Source organism: Parasteatoda tepidariorum, chromosome 11 (genome assembly GCF_982258835.1).
Source record: "Parasteatoda tepidariorum strain Cologne lab strain chromosome 11, Ptep-v5.0, whole genome shotgun sequence".
NCBI classification, from domain to species: Eukaryota; Metazoa; Arthropoda; class Arachnida; order Araneae; family Theridiidae; genus Parasteatoda; species Parasteatoda tepidariorum.
The window spans coordinates 17,238,098-17,263,397 of NC_141765.1; the positions used below are offsets into that span (position 1 = coordinate 17,238,098).

The window sequence follows — 25,300 nt, forward strand, 5'->3', positions numbered from 1 at the left end:
AGGAAAGCGCCACTAGTGGCTTATGATGACATTTCCAGGCATGAATGCCTATGCAATTTTAATCCTGATGATGAGCCTTATCTCCCCTAGAAGTTTGATGTAACATTTATGTGACCCTCTGTCACATATAAAGTCTTTAAACTTGAATATTTCGAAAGAAATAAACTACAAATATCATTAAAAAATTGTAGTTAGAAGAAAGAAACCGATTGAAGATTTGAATTCAGCGATATCTAAGATCTGAAGTATCTAAGATCTTCTAAATCTCATGCAACGGAAGACAGAAAAAGAAATTGTTCCTCAGTATTATCAGTTAAATTGTAAATTGTCGGAAAATTGAATTAAAATTCGCTGTTTTAATAAACATTTATATGGTAGCATAATCATTATTATATATTTTAACATTTATATAATAACATAATCATTTTCAAATGCTAGACCTTTTAAACGGTTACGGTTTTAATGATAATGTATGGCATAAAATGAAACAAGTCTTGAAACTAGTCTGAATAGCTTTAATAAACCAATCACCTTACTAAAATTATAGAACGTATCAATGGAATTATGAAAATAAAACAAGACTCAAAACTACTTTTAAAAGCTTATAAACCAATAATTCTTTATAAACCAGTTACTTTATTGAAAGTATAGAAATTGTCAAGAAACGATTTATTATTTTTATAATAATTTTCATTATTTTAATACGATATAGTAACAATTTAGTAAAATTAAAATTTATCAACTTACCTCAAAATAAAATAGAGGAACTCGAGGAGTAACAATTTCTGACGTAAAAAACACCACGCATATAACAACCAGCAGTTGAGCGTAGATCGAGCTCATCAGAATAAACTGTTGGGTTCTATTTAAAAAAATACATTTGTTAATACTGAATCAGTTTATAAGAAGATAAATCATACATTGAGAAAAAAAATATGCTCAAAACTACCTAAATACGGTAAAATTTACCGGTTCTATTGGAACACCAAGAACTTCGGTAATTTTAACCGAAGTACTTAGGTATTGATTTTGGTAAAATAAACTACTAAGATGTGATAAAATATGGTAAATGCTATAAAATTTAGTAATTTTTCCATGATATTTAAGAGCATGGCAAAAAAAAAAATCATTTATTTAGTTGAATTTACTTTTCAGTGTTTTATTTTTTACTAAATGTGAGGTAATAGGAACTATAATTTTGAAAACCAGAATTTCGGGTACCATAAGAATGGAAAAAATATAAAATGAATGGTTTGAAAAGCTTATATTTTGGTTCTATTTACCAGAAACATGTTCTTTTTTTTTAATTTGAAATTTCATTATCATATAGTACGGTAATTTAAGCAGAATTTTTTTCTAAAATAATATTCACTTATTATTTTAATGTAAATAAAATTAAGATCTTTATGCGGAGAGTACGTTTAGAAGATAGTCAGCGTTTAATGTACGTTTCCTTAATTCCGAATCTGACTATCTCAATGAGTGTATTTATTCACCTAAGTGAAATGAACAGGGGTATTTATAAAATGGTACTTTATGATCCAACATAGAAGAAAAGTATAATATTTCAATAAAAATCTTCAATGTTTCAGTCGCTTTTTTTACAAAATAGATTTCAATAACGTTTTCCTCCCCTTCGCTTAAATACTCGTTTCTGACCCCCATAAGTGTACTTTTTTACTTAATTTTTAACAAGAAGTCTTGTAATATATTATGTATCAAGAAGGATAATTACGGAAAATCTTTTATAAGTTTTTCATGTGTACTTATTATTGATGAATAGTCATGAGGTTTTTAATCGTTTTTATCGACAGTGCTTAATAAATCTCAGTTTATACCAACAAACCCACGGAATACAAATGATTCCCTACCCCAAGTATTCTTTTACGCAAAAATGATGTCTTGTTCAATTTCAGTTCAACCAGACCTTCTGACAAGGAAACAGATTTTCGAATCTTAAAAATTTTCTTTAAATAGTACCAGATACCATGCATAGTCTTTTTTCCAAGAGAATTTGTTATCTCATATGCTATACAAACTACGAAGTCAGATATGCTTTAAGTTAATGTGATAGCTGTTTTTCTTCCCTAAAGAAAAAAAGAGGCCCCTGGAAAGAAAAGATTTTGTGATACTAATAGAGATTCCTTTTTTTTTGTTTTTTTTTTTGACTCATTGACGACTAGGCAGATGGTTTGGTCACCCCTTCATTGTAATAATTTTAGGATGCTAGACTTAATTGATAAAAACTGCTTGACTAAAAATTCTCATAACTTTTATTCTAGGTTCAACGGATCTAGTATACAAAGTTTTAATTCCCGTTCATCAGATATTTTTATTGTTAAGCAGTGGTATTTCTCATAATACTGGTGGTTTCGGTTACAGAAACCCTCCAATAGGGCATTATTACATTATTACTGCATTTGCAGATTTTTTTTTTATCAGTTTTATTTTCGTTTTTTAAAAGCAAGCAAGTACATTTGGGGAAATTGCTAAGACTCCCTCCTAAAACATCTCAAAACATAATAGGACTTCGCAACACACAAAAAGTAAAGATTTTTTCTTTTTCTGTTACTTAATTACAGGCTTTATTATATCCTGATTTATTCCATTTTTTAAAAAAATATTGTATCAAATTCAACTGAAATTTAAACAACATGAAGTTTTTATGGATAATTATTAAGATTATTATATACTTGCAGATTTTGCAACATGTGTGTTGAAAACTGAATGTTTTGCAATAATAATCTCTGCATAACTGCAATGAGGTGCCAGACAAATTTGGACTTAACGCAGATTCTCTGCATAAATTCTGCTACCTAGCTGGTGACTATTGAAGAACGAAAATCTTCGGACTCGCCATCGTTTTGTTGAAATTGTTTTGAAGGTGTCATAGCTTATTAGCAATTTCTAGACATCTTTTTTTTTTATTAAAAAAATACATCTAATTTTAAGAATGGCGAAATTTAAGAAATCAATAAATTGAACTAAAAATATGAACTGTAAATATTGAAACCAATTTGATTGACTGATAAAATACTAACGAATATTTAATAAGCGCATTCCAATTGTCTTCGATTCATCTGGTAATCTAACAGGTTTTGATGTTTTCAAGCTTGTATTTTTCAGTAGTAATTTGATAGATTTTGATAGCATTTATATTTTTGCCTCCTAAATATTTAATTTATTATTTAGAGGAACATTTAATAACATTTTAATAACATTTATGGAATATGTGAAAGAACTAGTTAAAAACAAGCTTTAAAATTTTTAATAACCTTTATATCAACAAAAATATAGCTATTTTTCAAGGGAAAAAATATTTTTTATCAATCATTATCTCAATTTTGTTGCTCAGTTTCTTTATTTTCTTATGCAACTCTGTAATATTTGTGTTTATGCACGTTAAATTATATTTTAAGCTATGAAGATTCAATTATTTATTTATTGAACATTCGAATGATTTTATATTGACAAATATTAAGATTTTATACTAAATAGCCATATTATTCAGTTGGGAATTTGAAATGGCTAAGAACTTTATATATATTTTTTTAAAGTTCTGGTTATCAAAATAAAATTAATCTTTGAAATACGTCAATCAATTCGTTAATAATAGAAGGCATCTAAAATATTTAATTGATGGAGTTAGTGTTGCCATCTGTTGAGAAAAATAGTATTATAACTGTAATTGGCATAACTTTTATTGCAAAAAAATGCAGTTATTTATGTTGTTTAATTAGTAACTAAGTATTATGCTCAATTAATAACTTGGCAAATAATCTGTGCTTTTTAAGAATATATTAACATGTAACAGACTTTCATAATCCTACACTTAATTCCAGGTGAAGATTTCTTCCAACTTTATATTATTTAAACGCGGAATGCCGCTGCCATCTGTCGAAAAATATAGTATTTATCTTTAAGACAAAATAAATATGTTAAAGCGACTATCAAAGACTATCAAAGCTTTTTTATCTGAAATGTTTTATACTGGTGATTCTATGGAAACTTGACAATTCGGAAAAAAAAAAATTCTTCAAATTCAGTCTTCAAAATAATCCAATTTTTTTTTTTGTATATTTATTTAGTTACATTTATTAATATCTTACAGACAGCAGTGTAGTTTATTGACATTTGCTCAAGAAAAAAAATAAAATAGAAATTCACCATATTTTGAATGCCTGGAAAATAACTTATTAGCTTAGAAATTAAGAAAACAGTCATTTTAAGCTAATAGTAAGTAACTCAACTTAAGAAACTCGGAAAGAAGTTAATTTTAAATTTTTATGTAAATAAATTCCAAAAATAATTATTGTGAGCTATTTGATATTCTCGGCTTCTTGTTTTTTTCCCCCTCAGTTAATTTTTCCTTGATTGTTTTTAGGCCTTGATTGTTTTTAAAATAACCTAGTAAAATTAATTCTATAATAATTTACATCAGAATTTTTATTTCCTTTATTATTTAGATTTAAAATATTTCAAATCATTTAATTTTACAACTATATTATATTCTTTAATGTATACACCCATGTAGAGTTTAAAGACTATGACAGAATTAAATTGTACAGTGATGTTCTTAGTTTATCCTTCACATTTTAACTATCTGTGTTTTGAAGTGTGTGTATTTTATATATAGTATTTTTGCACTAGAATCTGCATTTTCCCTCTTCTTTTGACTAGATTTTAACCAATATAAATGTGAACTATTCTATAGTAGCAGAGCATTACTTATGGTACTGGGCTGTAGTCAAAACTTTGACTCTTACGAGGTCTAGGCACGCTTCTATAATGTCCGTTGTCAATTTATTTGAATAGTTGTCTTTTCTATTCGAGATGAAACTGGTTCAGCCCAAGCCCTGGCCCGACGCAAGCTCGTTATAGCTAGCTATACGAAGTTTTCGGGTTTAAGCTCATGATAAAGCTGTAATTTCCTACTATCCTCAAATTAAAAATTCTTAAATTTGCGATGCCATGATTCGTAAAATGGATTATCTCAAATAATGCAATTTTATTAATTCACGAAATTTGTCACAAAGAAGTGCTTTTGAAGTTTTTTGAGCCTGTAGGACTTTCCAAAACTAGCCAGAGCTTATCTCTCTGTTTTCTGCCAATTATTTATTCACAAGATGATTATTTTTTCAAAAAAATACCGAACCTCTTTTTTTGAAACATTTTTAAAATATCTTGCAATTTTTTGTACATGCAGCATACAAAAAAATATTATCAAATGTGCCTTAAACTTAAAAAAAAAGTTCAGATTTGACAGAGGTTGACATAGTCGATTTATAATTCCTCTCACATTCTCAAATTTGTTAGTATGTAATTTTAAAAATTTCCTTCGAAGTTGAAAATTTATGATGAAAAGTTTCTCAAAAAAAGATGTTGGCATATCATACGCTTGTATTTACTACGTCAAAATTTCGTTAAACTTTTTTATTTTCTTGTACTATGGCGATTTAAAAATATCTATTAGTTTCAGAAGGCCTTCCCTTTTTTACTACACCTGAATTCCTAAATCGGGCTTTAAACATGTCTATGTAAAAAAAAAAAAAAAATGAGGGCGTCATCAAATATAAAAACTATTCATTAATATACCATATTTACTTGCTAAACTGTACATTTATTTTATAATTTATAAAACCAATGCTAAGGGAAAAATAACGCCCACATTTCTAATGATTTTTGATGAAGGAAACATATATAGCAAGTCCATAAATAAATTTATCTAATTTATCAAGCTCTAAGACAATTAAAATGAAATTTTTACCAAAATTTTAAAGGTTGATTACATTTTTGCATGTTTTGATTTATACAAAGAGAATAAAAGTTAATTGACCCTGATCACTCTTCCACAGCTTGTTTTAATTTGCCTTAAAAAGAATTTAATTCAGATTGAAAACCTATTGAATTGAAATAAGTAAGTCAACCGTCTGTTACATTATAAAAAATAGCAAAAGAAAGAAAAATAGCAAAAGCTGAGAAAGTTTCAGGCTTCAGTACTTTTCATTTAGAGAGTTACATTTTAAATTAAGAGCTATTATGAATAAAAAATTAACCAATTCACTTTCATCCACTTCCTTATTTCACTTCAGATAGTTAAAGGGCTCATAATTTCCCAAAGAATTAGTTTCCTTTCGCGAAAGTAACAAGCTTACCAAATGTTTAAAAAAATTACACTGGGAAATTTTTTTTTTCTATAGCGTGAGATATTTTAACAGATCTTAGATAATTTCGAATTAAATCTGGAAATGTGCAAGTTTAAAAACATAATATGCAACGGGGGATAACCACAAACTTCCAAGGGAGTTTGAGTACAACATCAGGATTGTAATTGTACAGAAATGTCGTCATACGCGGCTAGCGGCTCTTTCCTAGCATGACTTGTTCAGAAGTACACGATGAAGCATTTCATAATAGGGATGCGACCAGCAACGTATAATTATACTCATATGTGTTCAAACCGTTATAAAAAATGTTGAATCCAAATTTAAGCTGCCGTAACTCTGTGACAAATAAAAAGTTTTGGATCAAATTTCTTGTATGTTCTCGATAAATAAATACTGTTAGACTAAGAAAACTTTATCTTTGTTTGAAAATTTTTCTTTTTGCGGTACCTTAAGTCAAAATTCGTAGCAAAAAAGTTAATTTGAGCTTTCACGTCTTTGGTTTGAAATAATATATTTTCAGTTTTCTTACATTAGAAAATTTAAATTGTAATTAACTTTACTAAAAATTTTGAACTTGGGTCCACTTTTATTTTTTTAGGTTTTTTGAGATAAAAAAATAACTACCTCTCCACCAACTTTTCTTACATTTCGATGCATTGAATTTATTTTAGAGAGATTTTTAATTTTTTTATAAGACATGCTTAAGAAGCATTAAAAGCGTTTTAAGAAATGTTTGATTTCACAACATATGCCATTAATTTCCTTAGATAAAAAAAACAATAAAATATTTTAAAGTTAAATAGCATGATAAAAGAACAATAAGGAAAAAGTTGTGAAGGATTAAAAAGTGATCTTACGAAAGAAGCTTTTATTGAACGAGAATGAAGTATTCAAAAAGAATACAGAAGAAGTTGCTAAGTTTTGAAAAGTGAAGGCTAATAAAAAAAAGTGTTAACTATTAACTTACTAAAATATCCTTATCAAACTGTCCAGTCCTTAAAAAACTATTGTTATTGAATAGTTTTCTTAAATATTTGTATAAGGTTAAATAGAATTTTGAAGGAGAGTTTTTCAATGAATTTACTCTTTAACTGATTGTAAGAACAAAAACCGTAATGTCTGGTTCTTTTATATATTTTTTGCCACTTTGGTAAGCTGTTTTTAATTATTTTCAGCCACTCAACTGAAGATAGATAATTTAAAGTAGGCTTAATATTTGGACATAAATAAATAAAATATATAAATAAATAAAATATATAAATAAATAAAATATGTAAATAAATAAAATATTATACATACATTTTTAAAAACATGGTGGTTAATTTTTGTGATAGCGAACACTACACGAAAAATATGCAGTGTAAATTTCCCATGATAATTTCATGGGGCAAAGAATTTTTTGATCAACTCGGTCTTTTTATATTTATACATTTATTTAGCTTTTGATTCTCAAATTGCAACATGGTATAAACAGCTTTCCTAATTATCCCGAGTTAACTCGGGTATATTGCAAATATTTATCATCCCGAGTTAACTCGGGTATATTGCAAATATTTATTATCCCGAGAAAACTCGGGTATAGCATAATTTGTCAGTACGTTTTGTTTTATTCGGTCGGAAGCAAAATAATAATAATAATAATTATCTTCTGTGATTGGAAGTTTGCCAAGTTTTGTTTAGTAGTTTCTTGCTGTTGGATTGTGAGACTGCACACGTGTTTTGCGTGATTGTATATACGATAATTGCTGAATTTACAAAGAAAAAAGAATTTAAAAAAAAATGGCGTATCACTTCACTAGCGTTTGGAAGGTATCATTTTGAGTTTTCCCTTGCTTTGAAAGCTATCATACAAAAGCTAATATTTAACTTTTTTTTTGTGCCCGAGATAACTCGGGTTAGCAAACTGATGGTAAATTAAAGGTTTTCTACCCATTAAATAATAAAAATTTAAATTTGAAACTTGTGTATTATATTTTGTCTTAGTTCCCTGTACTTATTAATAAAAAAATTTTTTTTTCGATTTTTTGCATTTTTTTTTTCAAAAAAATTTATAAGGGAAGCGGCTAAGCAGAATCCCATGTGGTCATTTCCATAAGCAAAAAAGGAGAAATCACACGTGATGCCTATTTTATCTAAAAAAAGTAATTTTCTTTTTCTTTTTTTTTTAGCAGGTTGTTCTTTTATGCGTCCTATGTCATTAAATTCTTTATTTACTTATCTTTAGATTAATATATTGAAAGCTAGTATACCTATTGCACAGTTTTAATATATGTTTTTTTTATTTACATATGCATTTATTTTTTTTACAAAAAGGCTTCTAAGCGAGGTGAGATTTAGACATATCTCTGCCAAAGGAAAAATTGAGATGAGGTAAAACATGAAAATAATAATAAATAAATAAAAAAAAAACTTACCAAAGGATTAAGAAGATCAAGAAACAAATAAAATTTTGAATAATAGAATTTTAATTGCATAGTTAGGTTTCTGATACAAAATGGACTCCTTTAACAATTTTAGTTCAGATTTTTATTTTTCATCACTAATTTTTTGCTATACCTTTAGATATTTGTTGTTGTTGTTAATTTACGTCGCACTAGAGCTGCACAATAGGCTATTGACGACGGTCTGGGAAACATCCCTGAGGATGATCCGAAGACATGCCATCACAATTTTGATCCTCTGCAGAGAGGATGGCACCCCCGCTTCGGTAGCCCGACGACCTGCGCGCTAAATCGAGCACTTTGCGGTAGCACAGTTTAACGAGGACCAATACCGCACACCCTCGGTCCCTACGCAGACTGATCTAAGTGGTCACCCACCCGCACACTGACAGTAGCCAGTGATGCTTGACTTCGGTGATCTGCAGGGAACCGTGTCTTAACGATCAGTTCACTGCGGGACCTTTAGATATTTAAGAGATTTTAGATTATTATGTCTTTAGATATTTAATTATTTAGATATTTAATTTTACAAGTATTTTAATTACCATTGGTCAGGCTTTCTTCATAGTGGGCCAAACAATCCTCTTAGAGATATTTTAACGTTTTTGAAATTTTTTTATTAAAAAGGGTAATTTAGGGTAATTTAGGGTAATTTGTAATTTAAGTAAAAAATAAAAATATGTGTTAGGAAATAATGTATATTTATAATATCAAAATTATTTTGAAGAAAATTAGAAAGATAATTTTGCAAAAAGAGGTTCAATCCTTCCATGTTTCCCCTCTATCTCTAAAACCGTTAAATACAATTTGCTTAAAAAATTTCCTATGTTACTATTTTCTGCACAAAAATTATACATGCAATCAAAAAATCGAATTCTTATTCTGCTTTAAAAATGGTATGCAATGTCAGTATGAGACATATAAGAAAAACGGGATATAAACAATATATTTTATTAAGTCAACGCTAAATGCTCATAAAATGTAAAAGTTTTAAACTTACCTCCAAGGTTATATTTGTTTTTTAAATAATTTGAGGTTCGGTGGTTAAATTTGATGGCTCGACGGCTAAAGCACGGAACTGTCACTCTGACCGGGGTTCGATCCCCCTTGATGCCCACCCAGATTTAAATCGTTGGGAACCATCTCTCCTGGGGCGTAAAAGCTGCCTGTGCGCAATGCTGACCACATTGCCCTAATCATGCTATAGTCATGAAATTGTGGAGTGCTAAACCCCCTGGTTCACAACGGGCTGTTGTAACGCTTCACTTTTAATTAATTGAAACAGGTAGAAAAAACAATGGTATTTATATTGTTTAAAAAATACCTAAAAACAATTAAACGTTTAAAAAGCATTGATAATACCCAAGGATGGCGTGCAAATGTTTTAATATTATTAATATTATAAAATTAAAATTAAGGGAAGCTGTTTATTTTTTTAATTGAAATACGCAATAATTATTAAATTTTTGTAATTTAAAAAAGAGATATAAAAATTATGAGAGAGATCAGTTACACTAGTGTTATAACTTGTCATAAAGTAATATAAGGAAACCAAAACTAGTGAGGCTGAGAGCAGAACATGCATTTTTATACCTTTCAAACGGAAATCAAAAATCTCCACAAAAGTTCGTATTTTAAACTTTTATTTAAACATTTGGTCCAAATGCTTGTAATTATAAAAATAAATTAAATTGCCAGTCATTTATATGCAAGAAAGCGTTTATTATTAGCCAACATTGTTATTTATTATTAACTAGTACTCATTAAAAATATAATTATGATATGATTAATTATTAATATTATGAAATAATAGTTAAAGGAAGCTGTATATTTATTTAATTAAAATACTCAATAATTATTAAATTTTTGTAATTTAAAAAAGAGGTATAAAGATTATGAGAGAGACCAGTTACACTAGTGCTATAACTTGTCATAAAAACGCAATATAATGAAACCAAAATTAATGAGGTTAAAAACAAAACATATAATATTTATACCTTTCGAACGGAAATTGAAATTTTCACAAAAATTCTTATTTAACACGTTTATTTAAACATTTGATCCAGATGTTTGTAAATTAATGTTTGTAAAATAATGTTTATAAATTAAATTAAATTGTCAGTCATTTATATGCAAAAAAAGCGTTCATTATTATTTATTATTAACTAGTATTCATTAAAACATGAAAACTATAATTATTTCAGATAGCTTCGCTTAAGTTCTTTTTTGAAGAGTATTTTTTCATCTTGCATCACAGTTCCTATTATTATGGTAAATACATTTTACTAAATTTAGCGCTCAAATATTTGGTCCAAATGAAATAGAAAATAATTTTTTTAATAAACTTTGTTTTAATTTCGGCTCTATGTTTTTTTCTGAAAAAAAACTAAGAGAATGGTTTTAAAGGAAAATGGGATTAATTATTTATGAAAATATAAGGAAGGAATGCAAAAACAACGGAATAGAAATACCAAAAGTAAATTAATTTTTGACCGTTTTAACGTATAAAAGAATTAAAAGGAAAAAGATTTGAATGTGTAAGATAACTTACATTAATTTTAGTTCATTTAAAAATGGTCATTTTAATTATTTGCACAGGGAAGTTTTTGAAATAAAATCTAAAAATAATTATTGCGCTGGCGAAAACTATTAATTGTCATAAAATACAGCTAAATCAAAATGTAGGATAAATCCTACTTCTTTTAAAGGAACTAAATATGAGAGAAAATGTATAAAAATAAGCCAAATGAACATGATCTACATTCATAAAACAACCGTAAAAGAAGATAATCTATCATTTCGATAATAGACAAATGTCACAAATATTTTTATATCGTGTTTTTATATTTTAAAACATTTGAAACTGGTTTAAAAGAAGTTTACTGTCCAATAAACAGATTATCATTTCAACAAAAGGAAATAGTTTCGCTTGGTTTGTTTATTTCCTTTGTTATTTGTTCTGACATTTTTGACCACGGAGAAAATGATTTGTTTAGGGTCTGCTAAGCATTTTTTTAGGAAAAAAAGTGAAGCGAGTTCTTTTATTATTGTTTTTTTTTCCTTTTCTTCGACAAATTTTTTCCGTAAACAATTTTTATTAGGTTTCGTGTGGAAAAACGTATTCTATTAAGAATTGAAATTGCAACACCGAGAGCTATTTAAATCAATGAAACATTCCCAGAATAAGTAGAGCACGTTTGACTATGCAAATAATTAGATTCTTAGAGATTACGCGAGAAATACTATTAAAGAGTCAAAAACATATCAAAGAAGATCTTAATGAGCCCGCTTCTCAGTAGCCATACTTTTTTTCTTGACACAGAATAAAAAAAGGCCTCTATATATCAGGGTTTGAATTAAAAACTAGAGTAATCGTTTGACAACAAAACATCGTTCCTTTTTCACAATTGCGTGTTGTTGTACACAACTCCAGATAAATATTTATCGCTGATCTACTGGAAATGTATGTTAAAAAACGCCGTCAGTGTTCTAATGTACAAATATAAAGTATGCGTACAATGACCTGTAATTATTAGGTTTATATTTCAAAATTTTTTCCGTCAACGGCTTCTTTTAGGTTTTAATTAGATTCTTAGAGAATATGCAAAAAATTTACGATTGAAATGTCAAAAAACATATTGAAGAAGATCGTAATGAGCGTGTTTAATGAGTAACCATCAAAATAATATTTTTTTTAAATGTTATTTTTTCTTTGTAAAGCAGGTGCCAGACACATGAAAAAAGTGCCTCTATGTGCAATAGTTTGAATAAAAAAATCGATAAATGGTTTGACTGCAAAACTTCTTCTCGTTTTTTTTCTTTCAATACTACATTTTGCTGGTGTATAGAACTCCAGATATAACAGCACGGAACATACTGCATATTTACCAGCGGTATACAACAAACTGCGTGCAACAAGATATTGTGAAAGCTTTAACACGCAAACATAAGGCTTTTACTTTTAAATTCAATGATCTCTACTCAGTAGATTTATATTTCAGATTTTTCCGTAAATAACTGTTTTAAGTATCGTGTGTAGAAAGCTTTCACTTTTCGAAATTTAAATTGCAACATCGATGACTATTTGAATCAATGAAAAACTCATGAATTAAACAGAGCAAGTTTGAATATGCAAATAATTTGATTCTTAGAGAATATGTAAATGGCATACGCGAGAAATACCATTACAAAATCAACCAAGACATAGAAGAATATCTGAAAGAGCATCTTTTCCAGCAGTCATCCAAGTGCTGCTGGAAAACATGCAACAACAACAACTTTCAGAAAAATCAAGTTTAAAATGCAAGAGCTACAACATAAAATGAAATAAAAAATATCGATGAGTCAGGTTCTGAATTTAAGAATATAAAATAGTTCGGCAAACAGTTCCCGTTTTTTTTTCCAGTACTGTTCTTAGTTGTTATATAGAGCCAATTGAATGGCATGAGCATAATGAATATTAACTCACAAAATATTAAAGAATATATGCAAAAAAAGAGACAAGTGCTTGTGGTTTAGTTTTATACCTTTTGTCAATTTGTTGTGGCTTTAAGTTAACATTTTTACAGAATGCTTTTAAAAAAAGATTAAAATTGAAAACTGTAAGATAAAAAAAAAAGAACTTTTAATCGAATCCCTAATAATTCCGTTTATTTAATATCAACATCGTGAGAAACACGGAAGAAAGATTCTAAACATCATTAGAATTATAAACAAATATCCCGAAGTCAAATATTTTACGGTTAAACAGTTTAACAAGAACCGATACCGAGCACACTCTGTCTCTTCGCAGGTTGATCAAAGTGGTCACCCTCTCCTTCATTGACCACAACCAGTATTACTTAACTTCGGTGATCTACTGAGTCTTACGATCAATCAACTGTCGCGTCAATTTTAATGAATATCCTAACTGTTAAAAACTTTTAAATCGAAATGGAAAAAAAATTAAACTCTTTTATGAATATTTCGAAAACAACAGTTGAGATCGAATATTGCAATTATTTTCATAAATACCTAAATAAATTATTCTAGTTTAAAGTGTTCTAATAAATGGGCGTCATATCCAAATCAAGAGCAACGATAAAAACACCCTGCATTCATTTGCAAGTGTTATTTATTTTACATTTAGAAAGCTTTTGTAAACACATTTTATTTCATATTATTCTGAATTTCATAGCGATTTATGTTTTGTTCATTAATGCTGCACAAAAATGATATATTTTTATTTAATTTTGCGGACCATTTACAAAAGAGAAGTTCACGCAAAAAAAAAAGTTTTAAATAGGAATGTATTAATTTTAATTGCTTAGTTTACTATCAAATGTTTATTTAATTTAATTATATGACATAATAGTTTTAGTAACAAATTCAGATATTTAATTTAAATTTCCAAAATACAAAATATATTGATTGATCCCTAGGAACAACAAAAATAAAGGAAGATTTTAATTCCTAACAGACAGTTGTACTTTTAAATTGTTATTTCTAACCTATTAAACCGATTTTTTTTTAAAATTTCGTTGATTTGTAAGATATGATCATAAATGTACTTTATAATTCTCACATTTTTCTATTATTATAAATAAATTTTAAAAAAAAACAATAACGAGTATTGAAAAGTATTTTTACAGAAAATATCTTCGATTAAATTAGTTTGTAACTGGATATTTTTGAATATCGAACAAAAAAAAAAGCAACAGAGAGCAGGTCAAATTTAAGATCGCTTTCTTGGATAAATTATTAGGGAATTATTTTCCAAACTGCAATAGCCGAAGTTTTAAGAAGCTGTTCACTAAAAAATATGTAAATTCAAGGAAGATATGATTTTGTGTCAATTTTCGTCACCAAATTATATGTTGTCAGCAAGTGAATTAGCATGCATTAGGTATTTTTCTCAAACCATTAAAATTGCACGTAAAAATTCGATCATTTCATGAAAAGTCGTATTTCATTGTTTTCGCTGTCCGTACACAGCGCAAAATAAAAATCGGAACACCTGCATAACTTTTGTTCAAATTTAATGAAATCATATGCAATCTTAATGGTTTCAAGATATAACTTTAATTATGTTAATTAATTTGTGCAGGCGATATTTTAAGTCACGAAATCAGATGCAAAATAACTTAATACTTTCTACTTCAGGACAATTTTTTTTCTTTTTTTTTGAGGATTCAAAATTTGGCCCTCTAAACTTGTGGGAAGTAGCCGCAAATTGTTAAATAAGAAATATTGTCCCGATAGTTTAGTCATTAAAAAGACAAGCTTTATTCCTTTAATATTAAACATATCTTACCATATCCCCGGGAAATATTTAAAAAAGTATGCGTGATTACTTTTTTTTCAAAGACTTATTCATTATTAATTAATTTAGTAATGATAAATTTTTGAATTGTTTGGTATACGAGTTCATATATCACTTCAAACTATGCAGTTTTAAATAGCAGACTATTAACGATTTTATTTTAAATTTTATCAATCGGAAAGGTCGAAAACTATGTTCGTTTTTAAGTCTGATTTCGTAAGTTAAAATTATCGTCTGCTCAAATTAATTAGCATCTTAAAGTTCCTCTCTTGAACCATTACAATTGCATTGTGCATAAATATGCCATCATCAAATTAGGTGTTCTACCGTTATATATTTTTCACACTGTGCATTGAATATCGATTCTATTGTTCTTTTTTTAGAAGCTGCACTTAAGCTGTTACTTAAATGATTCTTCAATTAGATGAACCGGCTTTTCCTTATGCAACAATAAAGATATTATCAGTGTTTCCTCGGTTGATCTAGTTATCTTTTGTTAAACTAATCGACTCGAGTAATCTGCTATGTTTAGTTGCATAACGAAAAACATAAATCTTGATAACATAATAGCGATAGACTTCAGTAGAAACTAATTAACTGCGAACGTGAAACAAAACGTATTTATGGAATAGCGGGATAATAATTCAATAACATCTCTTTCACAGAATTGATTTATATCGTCATAAAATATCGATATTTAACGATATATATATATAAAAAAAAATTTCAATTTCAATTAATTTTACATTGGAAAAAAATTTCATTACCCAGCAGAAAAAAAACTTTAGTTTTCGAAATTGTCTAAAGTAATTTTAATCTAAATTTGAAAAAAAAATAGCAGTGAAACTAGCTCAATTGCGATAATATTGTTATCAATATCAATTGCTATATTTTTGTATTTTATAGCTATTGTTAAAAGTAATGTTTGCGATATTTTTGTATTCGATATTAATTCTTGCTTATAAATTTGATATTATCGTAGATTCGACATTTATCGGAAGGCATGATATCCACAATATTTCGTTGGAATACACTTTAACATATCATTGTCAAAAAATTACAAAACAATATTTCACATTCGATCGCTGTAATGGCCAACTCTATTCATTGATATTAAGGAAATTGGTTTTATATTTAGCGGCAATTTAAACATACCATTTATCATTAGAATAAAAGAAATATCAACTATAATTACTAAAATATATAGTTAAATTACATAAATACAAAAAGTATTCGTGTATTTACCTTTGTCATTTTTAAAAAAAGGAAAATGCTAATTGTAAAAAAATGAGAATACTTTAGAAGGAGTAGTACCACTAGGAAAACACTAAAAACTGACTTACAAATTTTCATCTTTTGCACATTAAAAAATGTTTTGGACCCATAATATGAAAACCACACAAGTAATCCTTTTAATAGATTTTCTATTTTTATTGACTCATACAGATTGACTGACTTACTTATTGACTCATTTCTATTTCATTGACTTATTGACTCATATGGAGAAGAGACTTTGTTGTATAGACGCACTTTTTTGGAAAAATTTTTGATATCCGATTTGCATGAATGGAGTTAAATTTCATTGATGCGGTACTAAATTTTAAATTTCCTCTTTCAAAAAGTAGGGAAATCATGGGCTTTTTGGCGAAAACATCATTCCTCAAATAACCCCAAAGAAAAATTTTTAACAGCATATATTGCAGAACATAGGCTGCCAAATCTGATAATCCAAACGGGAAATGATACAACAATGCTCAATAATGCAAACACGTTATTCTTTGATGTGACTTTTCATTTTTAATACATCTTAAGCAATTAGCATGTCCTTTTTTTTTAAAATTTTGATAGCTTAAGCACAAAATTCAAATCTAGCACGAAATTTGTACCGAGAAAAAAATTATGGCGAAAATTATCAAAGTTCGGTAGTGATTTACCGGGAATTCTGGTTTTCAAAATTACAATTCTTATTACCAGACATTTAGTAAAAAATGCAAAACTGAAAAGTAGATTTAACCGAATAGATAGATGTTTATACCATGATCTACGGTATAAGGATAAAATTAAAATTTTTATTACATTTACCAAATTTTGTCACATATTATAAAACCATATTTTGTAAATTTTGCCAAAGCGCTTTGTAAAAATTACTGCAATACAGTAAATTTTACCGTATTCTGGTATTGCACACCATATGGTATGATTTACTATCATAAATGTCATTATCACCATTACGGTAATTTTACCAGAATATTATACTCCGTTTTTATCATTTATTTATTTTTATTTTATTGGTGCTTTGTGCTACTCTGCATGCAACTCAGTTCCGAAGCCCTTATAAAGGCAATTTTAGACATAACGCAAGTACAAATTTAAAAAAAAAATTCAATACCTGAATTTTATCATAACTGCAACAAAGTAATTCAGACATGAAATCATCAATGTTTTCTTTTCAGATATATGAATACATCGAAGCGAATGTTTTAGCTTATTGTTATTGTTTTTAAAATGTCAAAACAACTTCAATTATAAATCTTAAGACTATAAACAAGCAGTTGCTAAAAGATGCTGAAATCGTCTATTCTAGTAAAGAAAACTCTAAACAACTTTAAAGTCATAGCTTAGCGAGTCATTAAGTTCATTCAAGCGGACATAGTCTGTTACGCTACCAAATTTATAAAAGCATTATCTTGAAGATCAAGTTCGTTCTTTATTGTGACACCTTCATTTAAAAATATAGTATAATTTCCTAAACTAATTCTTACTAATCATTAACGCATGACTTATTTTACATTATCACAACAAAATACTTCTACAAGAAATGCTAAAAGAAATTTGAAAAAAATACTGGCAATTTCAACCAGTACTTTAACCTTACATTCTTTCAAAATTTAAAAGCAGTTTCCTCGTTTTTCCTTCTTTTATACTAGCGGCAAACCTACTCTTTTAGCATTTTTTCAGTTCGATATATAATGCTCTGCCCATATGCAATAGTTAACACTGATATTGTTCGTAACTTTGTCAAAGGAGAAGACAAAAAAAAAATTATAGATTCTATTTATGCTTTATTTTATAACCGGCAATGAACAGAAGACTCAATTCTGATTTTATGACTACCATTGTTCAACTCAGTATCCTTCCTATTTTGAACCTAACCCAGAAGTCAAGGGAACTCCTAGACCAAGCACTGAGACAAATTATTCTTTGTGGAGGACTTTTTGATGGAACTAACCGATTTAACCCGCACGGAGAGGAAAATCACAAAAACCTCCCACGACAGCAAGAGGATTCTAACCCGTGATCCATCTACCACTGAGGATATTGTACTTCATCTCTATGGTCGCTGTGAGATGGTAGCAGAGTTCGTATCAACCAACCACAGCTGGGATTCGAACCTGAGTCACCTCATTGGGAGACGAACACTCTATCCCCTGAGCTCTAAAACAATTATGTCAGCATTGTGATCAGTGCGAACCTGTTTTACGTATGCCACACAAAGGATATATATATATATATATATATTTTTTTTTATAGAACGGTAGGCGAGAAATAACTGTGAGCCATTCAAGAGCCCACAAAACTAATAACATACTAAATTTTTGTGCTTCAAAATCTAAAAAAAAGTTTTGTGTGATATCATAATTTCATGTTATACATGGTGACATTTCCTTGTAAGAGACCACTCCCACTCAGTTTCTTAAAAGAAAGAGATGGCGAGTTTATCCATACTTGAACATAACAGCATTAAATAATACTTCTTGGACTTAAAAGATTGTAAAGAATAACAGAAATTGTATACATTTGCCTAAAATATTTAAAAACCCTCAGCATCCCTCTATATGGAAATAAAGTAATCTAAATGTTGTAAATCATGTTTTTTAATGTTACTTTAAGGAATATAATGTATTTTTTCTTTAAGATGGAGATTAGATGACAGTAGTTTGTGCACGGAGAAAAAAATTCTGGTGAAATTACCGTATTGTATGCTAATGACATTTTAAACAAATAAATAAAAATCTAATTCCAGAAAAAGCCCAAAAATATACAGTATTTGAGCCATTCTTTGGAAAAATTTCTATTAATATGGTAATGATATACCAGAAATTCTGGTTTTCGGAATTATAGTTCTTATTAACAAACATGTAGCAAAAAATGCAAAACTGCAAATTAAGTTTAGTCAAATAAACGGGTTTTATGTCATGCTCTAATGTAGCAGGAAAAATGAACAAATTTTGCCACATTTACTAAATTATATTGCACACTGCAAAACTATATTTTATTGCTAATCTTGCCAAAGTAATTACCAAAGACTTTCTATAAAAATTTTCGAGCTTTTTGGTGTTCCCATAAAGTAAGTAAACACGGTAAATTTTACCATATTCTGGTAGTAACTCTTTTTTTCTAAGTGTGTCCCTATACTTTTAATCTACACAAATGAGCAAAATAACGAATATGTTTTAGCTAAATATTTCTTAAAAAGTATCCATTTGTCCAATACTTACCCTTTCTTTATTGGAGCATTTGTTGAGAGGTTAGAATGGGATGACAAATATCTCATATATCGAGAGGGGAATCGTTCACTGGGGATATACACTCCTTTTGGTCTTGATGATATACTATTTGATCGATCAGTTGCATCATCAGGACATCGCAGCATTAAATCCTCACAACTTTCTTTAAGTCCATTTGGGAAATTGTTACAAGATGAGACAGATTTTTCAAATGATATTTTACTGCACTGGGAAGCACTTCTTAGTTGTTCGGTTTGTCTCATTCTTTCCTGAGTTGTTAGAAGAACCATTATTCCTCACAAGTTTTTTTCCAGTTTGTTGGTTGAATATCCGTGCGTCAAGTTAATCAATTTTCCAGATTTAGTTGGTGATAAGGATTGAATATTATTTCATCTGGCATCATCAAACAAGTATCATTTACATTACAAAGTATGAATGAAAGTCCATTGGCACGTGGTTTAGAGAAGCTCGTATCACGGAAAAACAACCTGCTCTAATTGAAGAACGGTACGGCAGTGTTTGGTATGAAGAAGAAACTGTTCTTCTCGGCTGACCTATTCTTCGGTCAGTCAACGCCTGTTGAAGGCGTGACGATTCTAGAGCAGCGGACCGTATGAGCAGGCATTTCCTAGATTTATTTCTTTGTCTTCACTAACGACGTTTGGACTTGATTTACAAAAACGCCTCAAAATTGTTATCTTTGAACTTTGTGAAAACAATTTTGTAGCAATTGTTAGTATGGAGTTTAATTTTTGCCACCAGATATAGAAATTGCAAGTTCATTTAATAAAATAGTTAGAATATGGTATTTGTTATATGCTACGATGCATGCACATGAATACAAAACAAGTCTGTATGTTTGTCTTCTATACCCTCATACCTTGCATTTTTCAAAAAAAGAAAGAAAAAAGAAAAACCATTATTTTATTGCCTAATATTGCAATGCCCAAACTTTATAGGCTTTTAATGTATAGGGCAATTTCAAAGCAGACATCTATACATACATTATCAAATTATGATACTGATTCCACTAACTTAATAATTTCAACTGCCTTGATTTAAAAGATGTTTTATTAAGCATTAATTTATCAGTAGCTACAATACAGTAACAACATCTGTAGAGTAGTACTAGGTTGAATCTAAGTATTTTTCTACTACCACCTTTAGTTTATTATTAGGTAAAACGAGAGATTTTAACTATTTAGATCTATATATACAGCCTAAGCAAACTCAAATGCTCTCTTTTATTTTGTCCGAAATTACAAATAATTAATAAATGGAATTAAATAGTTAAATATATTTTATTTTTGAGAAATTTGTTTGTGTACAATACAGTTTTAGGTAAGCCAGTAAATTCTTATTTGTTAAAGTTTTTAAACAGATTATTGTCCTAATTGCCACTCAGTGAATGCTGGGTAGAGTCTCTGATTATCACGGTTTGGGACCGGATTCGATGCTTTGTTCTATAGACTAGCTGTTTGATCGGATTGCACTTTCATCGATCACATCTTGGTTCAGAATCCACTCTTATGCTATGTCTCCTGTGAACTCAAGTCCATGCATGGTTGGGAGATTGAGAAGTGTGATGCGGTGGCTTCATGATAACTCTACCACCAGCTTTCCCAAAATATATAGTGTAGTAGTGTAGTTCTCTCATACGCCTGCATTGTTTTTGTGTCGTCAATAAGGAAAATCCCAGATCTTCGCAGATCCCAGATGCATTTTAAGAATGTGGTTCCATATAAAATCAAATCGGATGTTTGCCTGATAGTTAAGCGCTATTCTCACATTTTAAAATAGAAAGACTCTTTATTGAGTGAAATTTGTATGTTCTAATACATTTTTTTATATTAAATATAATAAAGAACTACTTTATTTTTCATTCCTTAAATTATGGAACATTGTAAACTTTATGTTCATAAAATGCGTAAGAAGTAAGAAAATGACATTTTATATCCTATTGTATTTTAATTATTATAAACGGTAATTAAAATACATTTTAAAGATAAATAGGATGCCTCATATAAAATTACAATCGTGATTGATAAGTGTCTTTAGAAAGCAAAACTTATCTATATTTTTATCTTGCTCGCTACATGAGTTGTTTTTGAATTGGAAATCTGGGGAATATTACTCCACTTAAAAAGCAGTGCTCTCCAAAGTTTCATGTAGGTGGTGGTTGATGGGCAGAAATTTGTCGGAAAAGCATTTCCTTAACATGATGGATTGGATTCAAGTCGGGTGAAATTACTGGCCATTTCATACGGGTGATATCCACAGATTGAAGGCATTCGTTTATGATATTTACTCGTTAAGGACTGGCGTTGTCATTCATAAACACAAATTCTGCACCCATGGCACCCCTAAACAATACATATTGTATCAAAATGATGTCCCGATACGTTTGGACTGACATAGTTCCCATTTGAATATGCAGATCTGTTCTGAAGCTCAGAATAATTCCACTCCAAACAAGTAGTCCTGCTTTACCATAACACTATCATCCATAGATGTTGTTTTTGTAACAACGGATACCTGGCATTCCTCATGTGAAAGTCTGACGTGAATCAGACAACAAGATGAACAGGTCTCGTCTGAAAATATCCCGCAAGACCACTGTGACGATGTCCACATTACATGTTCTTGACTCAAGGCTAATCGCTGGTAACAGTGAGTTTCCGGAAGTGGAGCACATTTAATGAACCGTCGAGAATATAGACCAATATTTCTCTAACGTCTGTACGCGGTTTGCCTTGAAAGTGTGGTACCCGTGGCTATAGATATCTGACGAGAAAGGACATATGTTGTTTTATGTCTTCGTCTTTTGTAGTTACTACCAAATTCTGGTTTTTGTTATAACTCAGGAGCGATCTGCACTGTAAGGTCTACTGACATTTAATCATATTGGAATCATTGCAAAAGCAAACAGATGACACTTTGAGCTATCCCAAGTTCCTCGGATACTATTGTTTCTATTGCCTACTTGCCATGCCAGCAAGCTTGCATGGGAAACCAAAGGAATATAAGGCAGATGGTGCATTTCTTCTCTTTCAGTGTGCCAAGAATACGACTTCAGCCACACACACTCTTCACATTCCGTTTTACAAGGCAAATCCATTCATTCATCCACAGTAATTTTGACCTGAACCATAGTAATTTCGAAATTTTGACCTGAACCAGAGAACGATCAATCTCTAATTCATTACCTCCAAAGGTATTGATTTCTTATGGGAAATTAGAGAACTTTGCGAACCCGACAGATTTAACGTGCACCAATCACCATTTAATTCACGGGGATTCTTTGGCCGGCTAGATTCGAACTCCTGTTCTCACGAACACCACCGGACACGAGTCCGACGCCCTACCAACCACGCTTTCCCTGCTCAAATAAATTCTACACGAAAAAAGAATGCATAGTATGATTTTTTTAGAAATTTACACGCAAAAATTTTTTTTGACTCAAAATACTGAAAAACCTCTGTGTAGTCATAAAAGAACATCGTGTAATTTTTGCTTCATATAGTACTGCGATGATTAAATTTTAAATGTAGTACGAAATTTCACACAGGCATTTAAATTTTTATTTCACCTTTTAAAACATATTTCTTACAATGTAGCTAATAAGGAATGAAAGTATAGATAGATGGAAACAGTTGAAAATCATTGTTTAAATTATTAGTCCATTAATATAATTATGAAGTGAAAATAATTTTATAAACATTGTATTTTTCAATTTTTTTTCTCAGTTATAATTTTATAGCTTCATTTTCTAAATATAGTACAATATAAAAAATTTATAAATTTTCTAAAGTTTTAAAGTAATTATTGCACACTGAGAAAGAAAAAATATGGTATAATAAAACTACCAGAATATTCTAAATTTTACCGTGTTTCTGGCAATATGGGAACACCAAATAGCTTGTCGATTTTTGCAAAGCGCTTTGGTAATGATTTTGGTAAAATTAACGATAAATATTGTTTTATAATATGTGATAAAATATGGTTAAATGTGACAAAATTTGGTAGTTTTATCAATATATTTTGCATGCTTTTGAGTCTGGCATGAAAACCATTTATTCCGATTTACTTAATTGTCAGTTTCACATTTTTTAAACTAAATATATGGTAATAAAAATTATAATTTTGAAAATCAGAATTTCTGGTAAGTGGTTACCATATGAACTAGAAAACTACCAAATGAATGTTTCAAAAACCGTGTATTTGGTTTCATTAACCAGAATTGTGTTGTTGTTTTTTTTGGCGAAAGTTTTTCTTAGTGTATTTTTGAAACTTAAAATATGAACTTCGAGTTAATTACTTCTTTACTTGAATATAAATATTCTTCAAAAGAGACTCAATAATTCTGCAATATTGCAATATTTTAAAGTTGGATGTCAAATATACTTTTGGATTTACTTAATATAAGTGTATTTAATAATTTGGCAGTTATTTAATGTGTTAATGGTAAAATATAACTGTATAAGGTTTGACATTTTTTGAAACTGATAAAAATCTATTAATAGAATAAATTCTTAATACATTGTAAAATATATATGGAAATTTAATGCTTAAAAGGGTTAAGAAAAACTCGATTTGTGTGAAGGACTTTTTTTAATAATTTTTGTATCATTTTAACTTTTTCAATTTTAAAATTTTACTTTTCCATAGGCTGCATCAACGCTATTTTTTAAAGAAAAATGAATTCGTAGCAAGCAAACGTAAGTTTTTTGAAAAATTATATTAATATTCTTTTAATATTTTTGTGTTCTTTGATATATAGTTTGCTTATTAAAATTTGAAACGCCAAGTATATTTTGCATTATTCCTTGTTAGCTTTATATTTATTCGCAATAAAGCTTTATGCTTGTGCAGGTATGTTTGTAAATATGGGTGTTTGAATAGCCAACAAAAATAATGACAAAAATAATGTTCATGAATACTCTTATTTCTGTAAAAAGTGACGCTTAATGTTCCATTAAAGAGGATGATGTCCCACTATTATTGGATACTCTCCTTTTAGTAACAAGTGTTTTTTCTTTTTTTTTAGATAAACGATAAAATTTAATGATGCCCCACTGTTTATTAATGCTTTTTTGTAATAAGAAATGCTTAGAAAATCTGGTTAAAATTGTTATCCGCCACTGCTAATGGATGCTCTCATTTTTGTAATAAGAGAAGCTTAAAAAACGATATAGTTGATGAGGCCCCATTGTTAATCGATAGTATTAACAATGGGTATATTGATAGATGTATTAACAGATACTCTAATTATTTGTGATTCAAGAACTAATTCTAAGCCAGAGGTCGCCAAAGTGGTCTATATAGACCCCCAAGGGTCTATTTAACATCAGCGGGGGTCGATCTGAGCCAGGGGGTCGAATGGGGGTCGATCCGAACCGGAAGGGTCGATTGGTCGAAGGATTATCAGTATTTTTCAGATATGTGACAATTAGATATAAAAGAAGAAGACTTGGAAATATATACAGGTAATCTTCAAAAATTGAGCGACAATTTTAAACTGCGTTTTGTTGATTTGGAAAACATTGACATCCCTGATTGGATTATTGTGCCCTTTTCTGCTCAAATTGAAAACGTGGACATCAACCTGCAAGATGAGCTTGCTGAATTATTATGGGGATTTAAAGCAAAGACGCTTTTTAAAAATTTAACAATAAGCAAATTTTGGACAAATATAAATATAATGCAAAAATATGTAAGACTTTACGAAATAGCTCAGCCATTTATGATAGTATTTCCAAGTTCCTATATGGTTGAAGCCGGTTTCAGTCACGTAAATTCAATCTTAACTAAGAACAGAAATAAATTAAATGTGGAGTTTTGAGGGGATTTAAGATTAAAATTGACCAATTTTGAACCCAATAT

At 29.2% G+C, this 25,300-nt stretch overlaps 1 protein-coding gene across 2 annotated transcripts in view; it reads right to left on the reverse strand.

Annotated features, from left to right (window-relative positions):
* LOC107451013 (proton channel OtopLc) overlaps nt 1–25,300 on the reverse strand; it is a 99,524-nt gene that overhangs the window by 15,210 nt on the left and 59,014 nt on the right. For both annotated transcript variants that reach the window (XM_016066966.4, XM_071187244.2), the window contains one exon: nt 748–862. In XM_016066966.4, the coding sequence (XP_015922452.1) occupies nt 748–862 (115 nt within the window). The remainder of the gene's footprint in view (nt 1–747; nt 863–25,300) is intronic.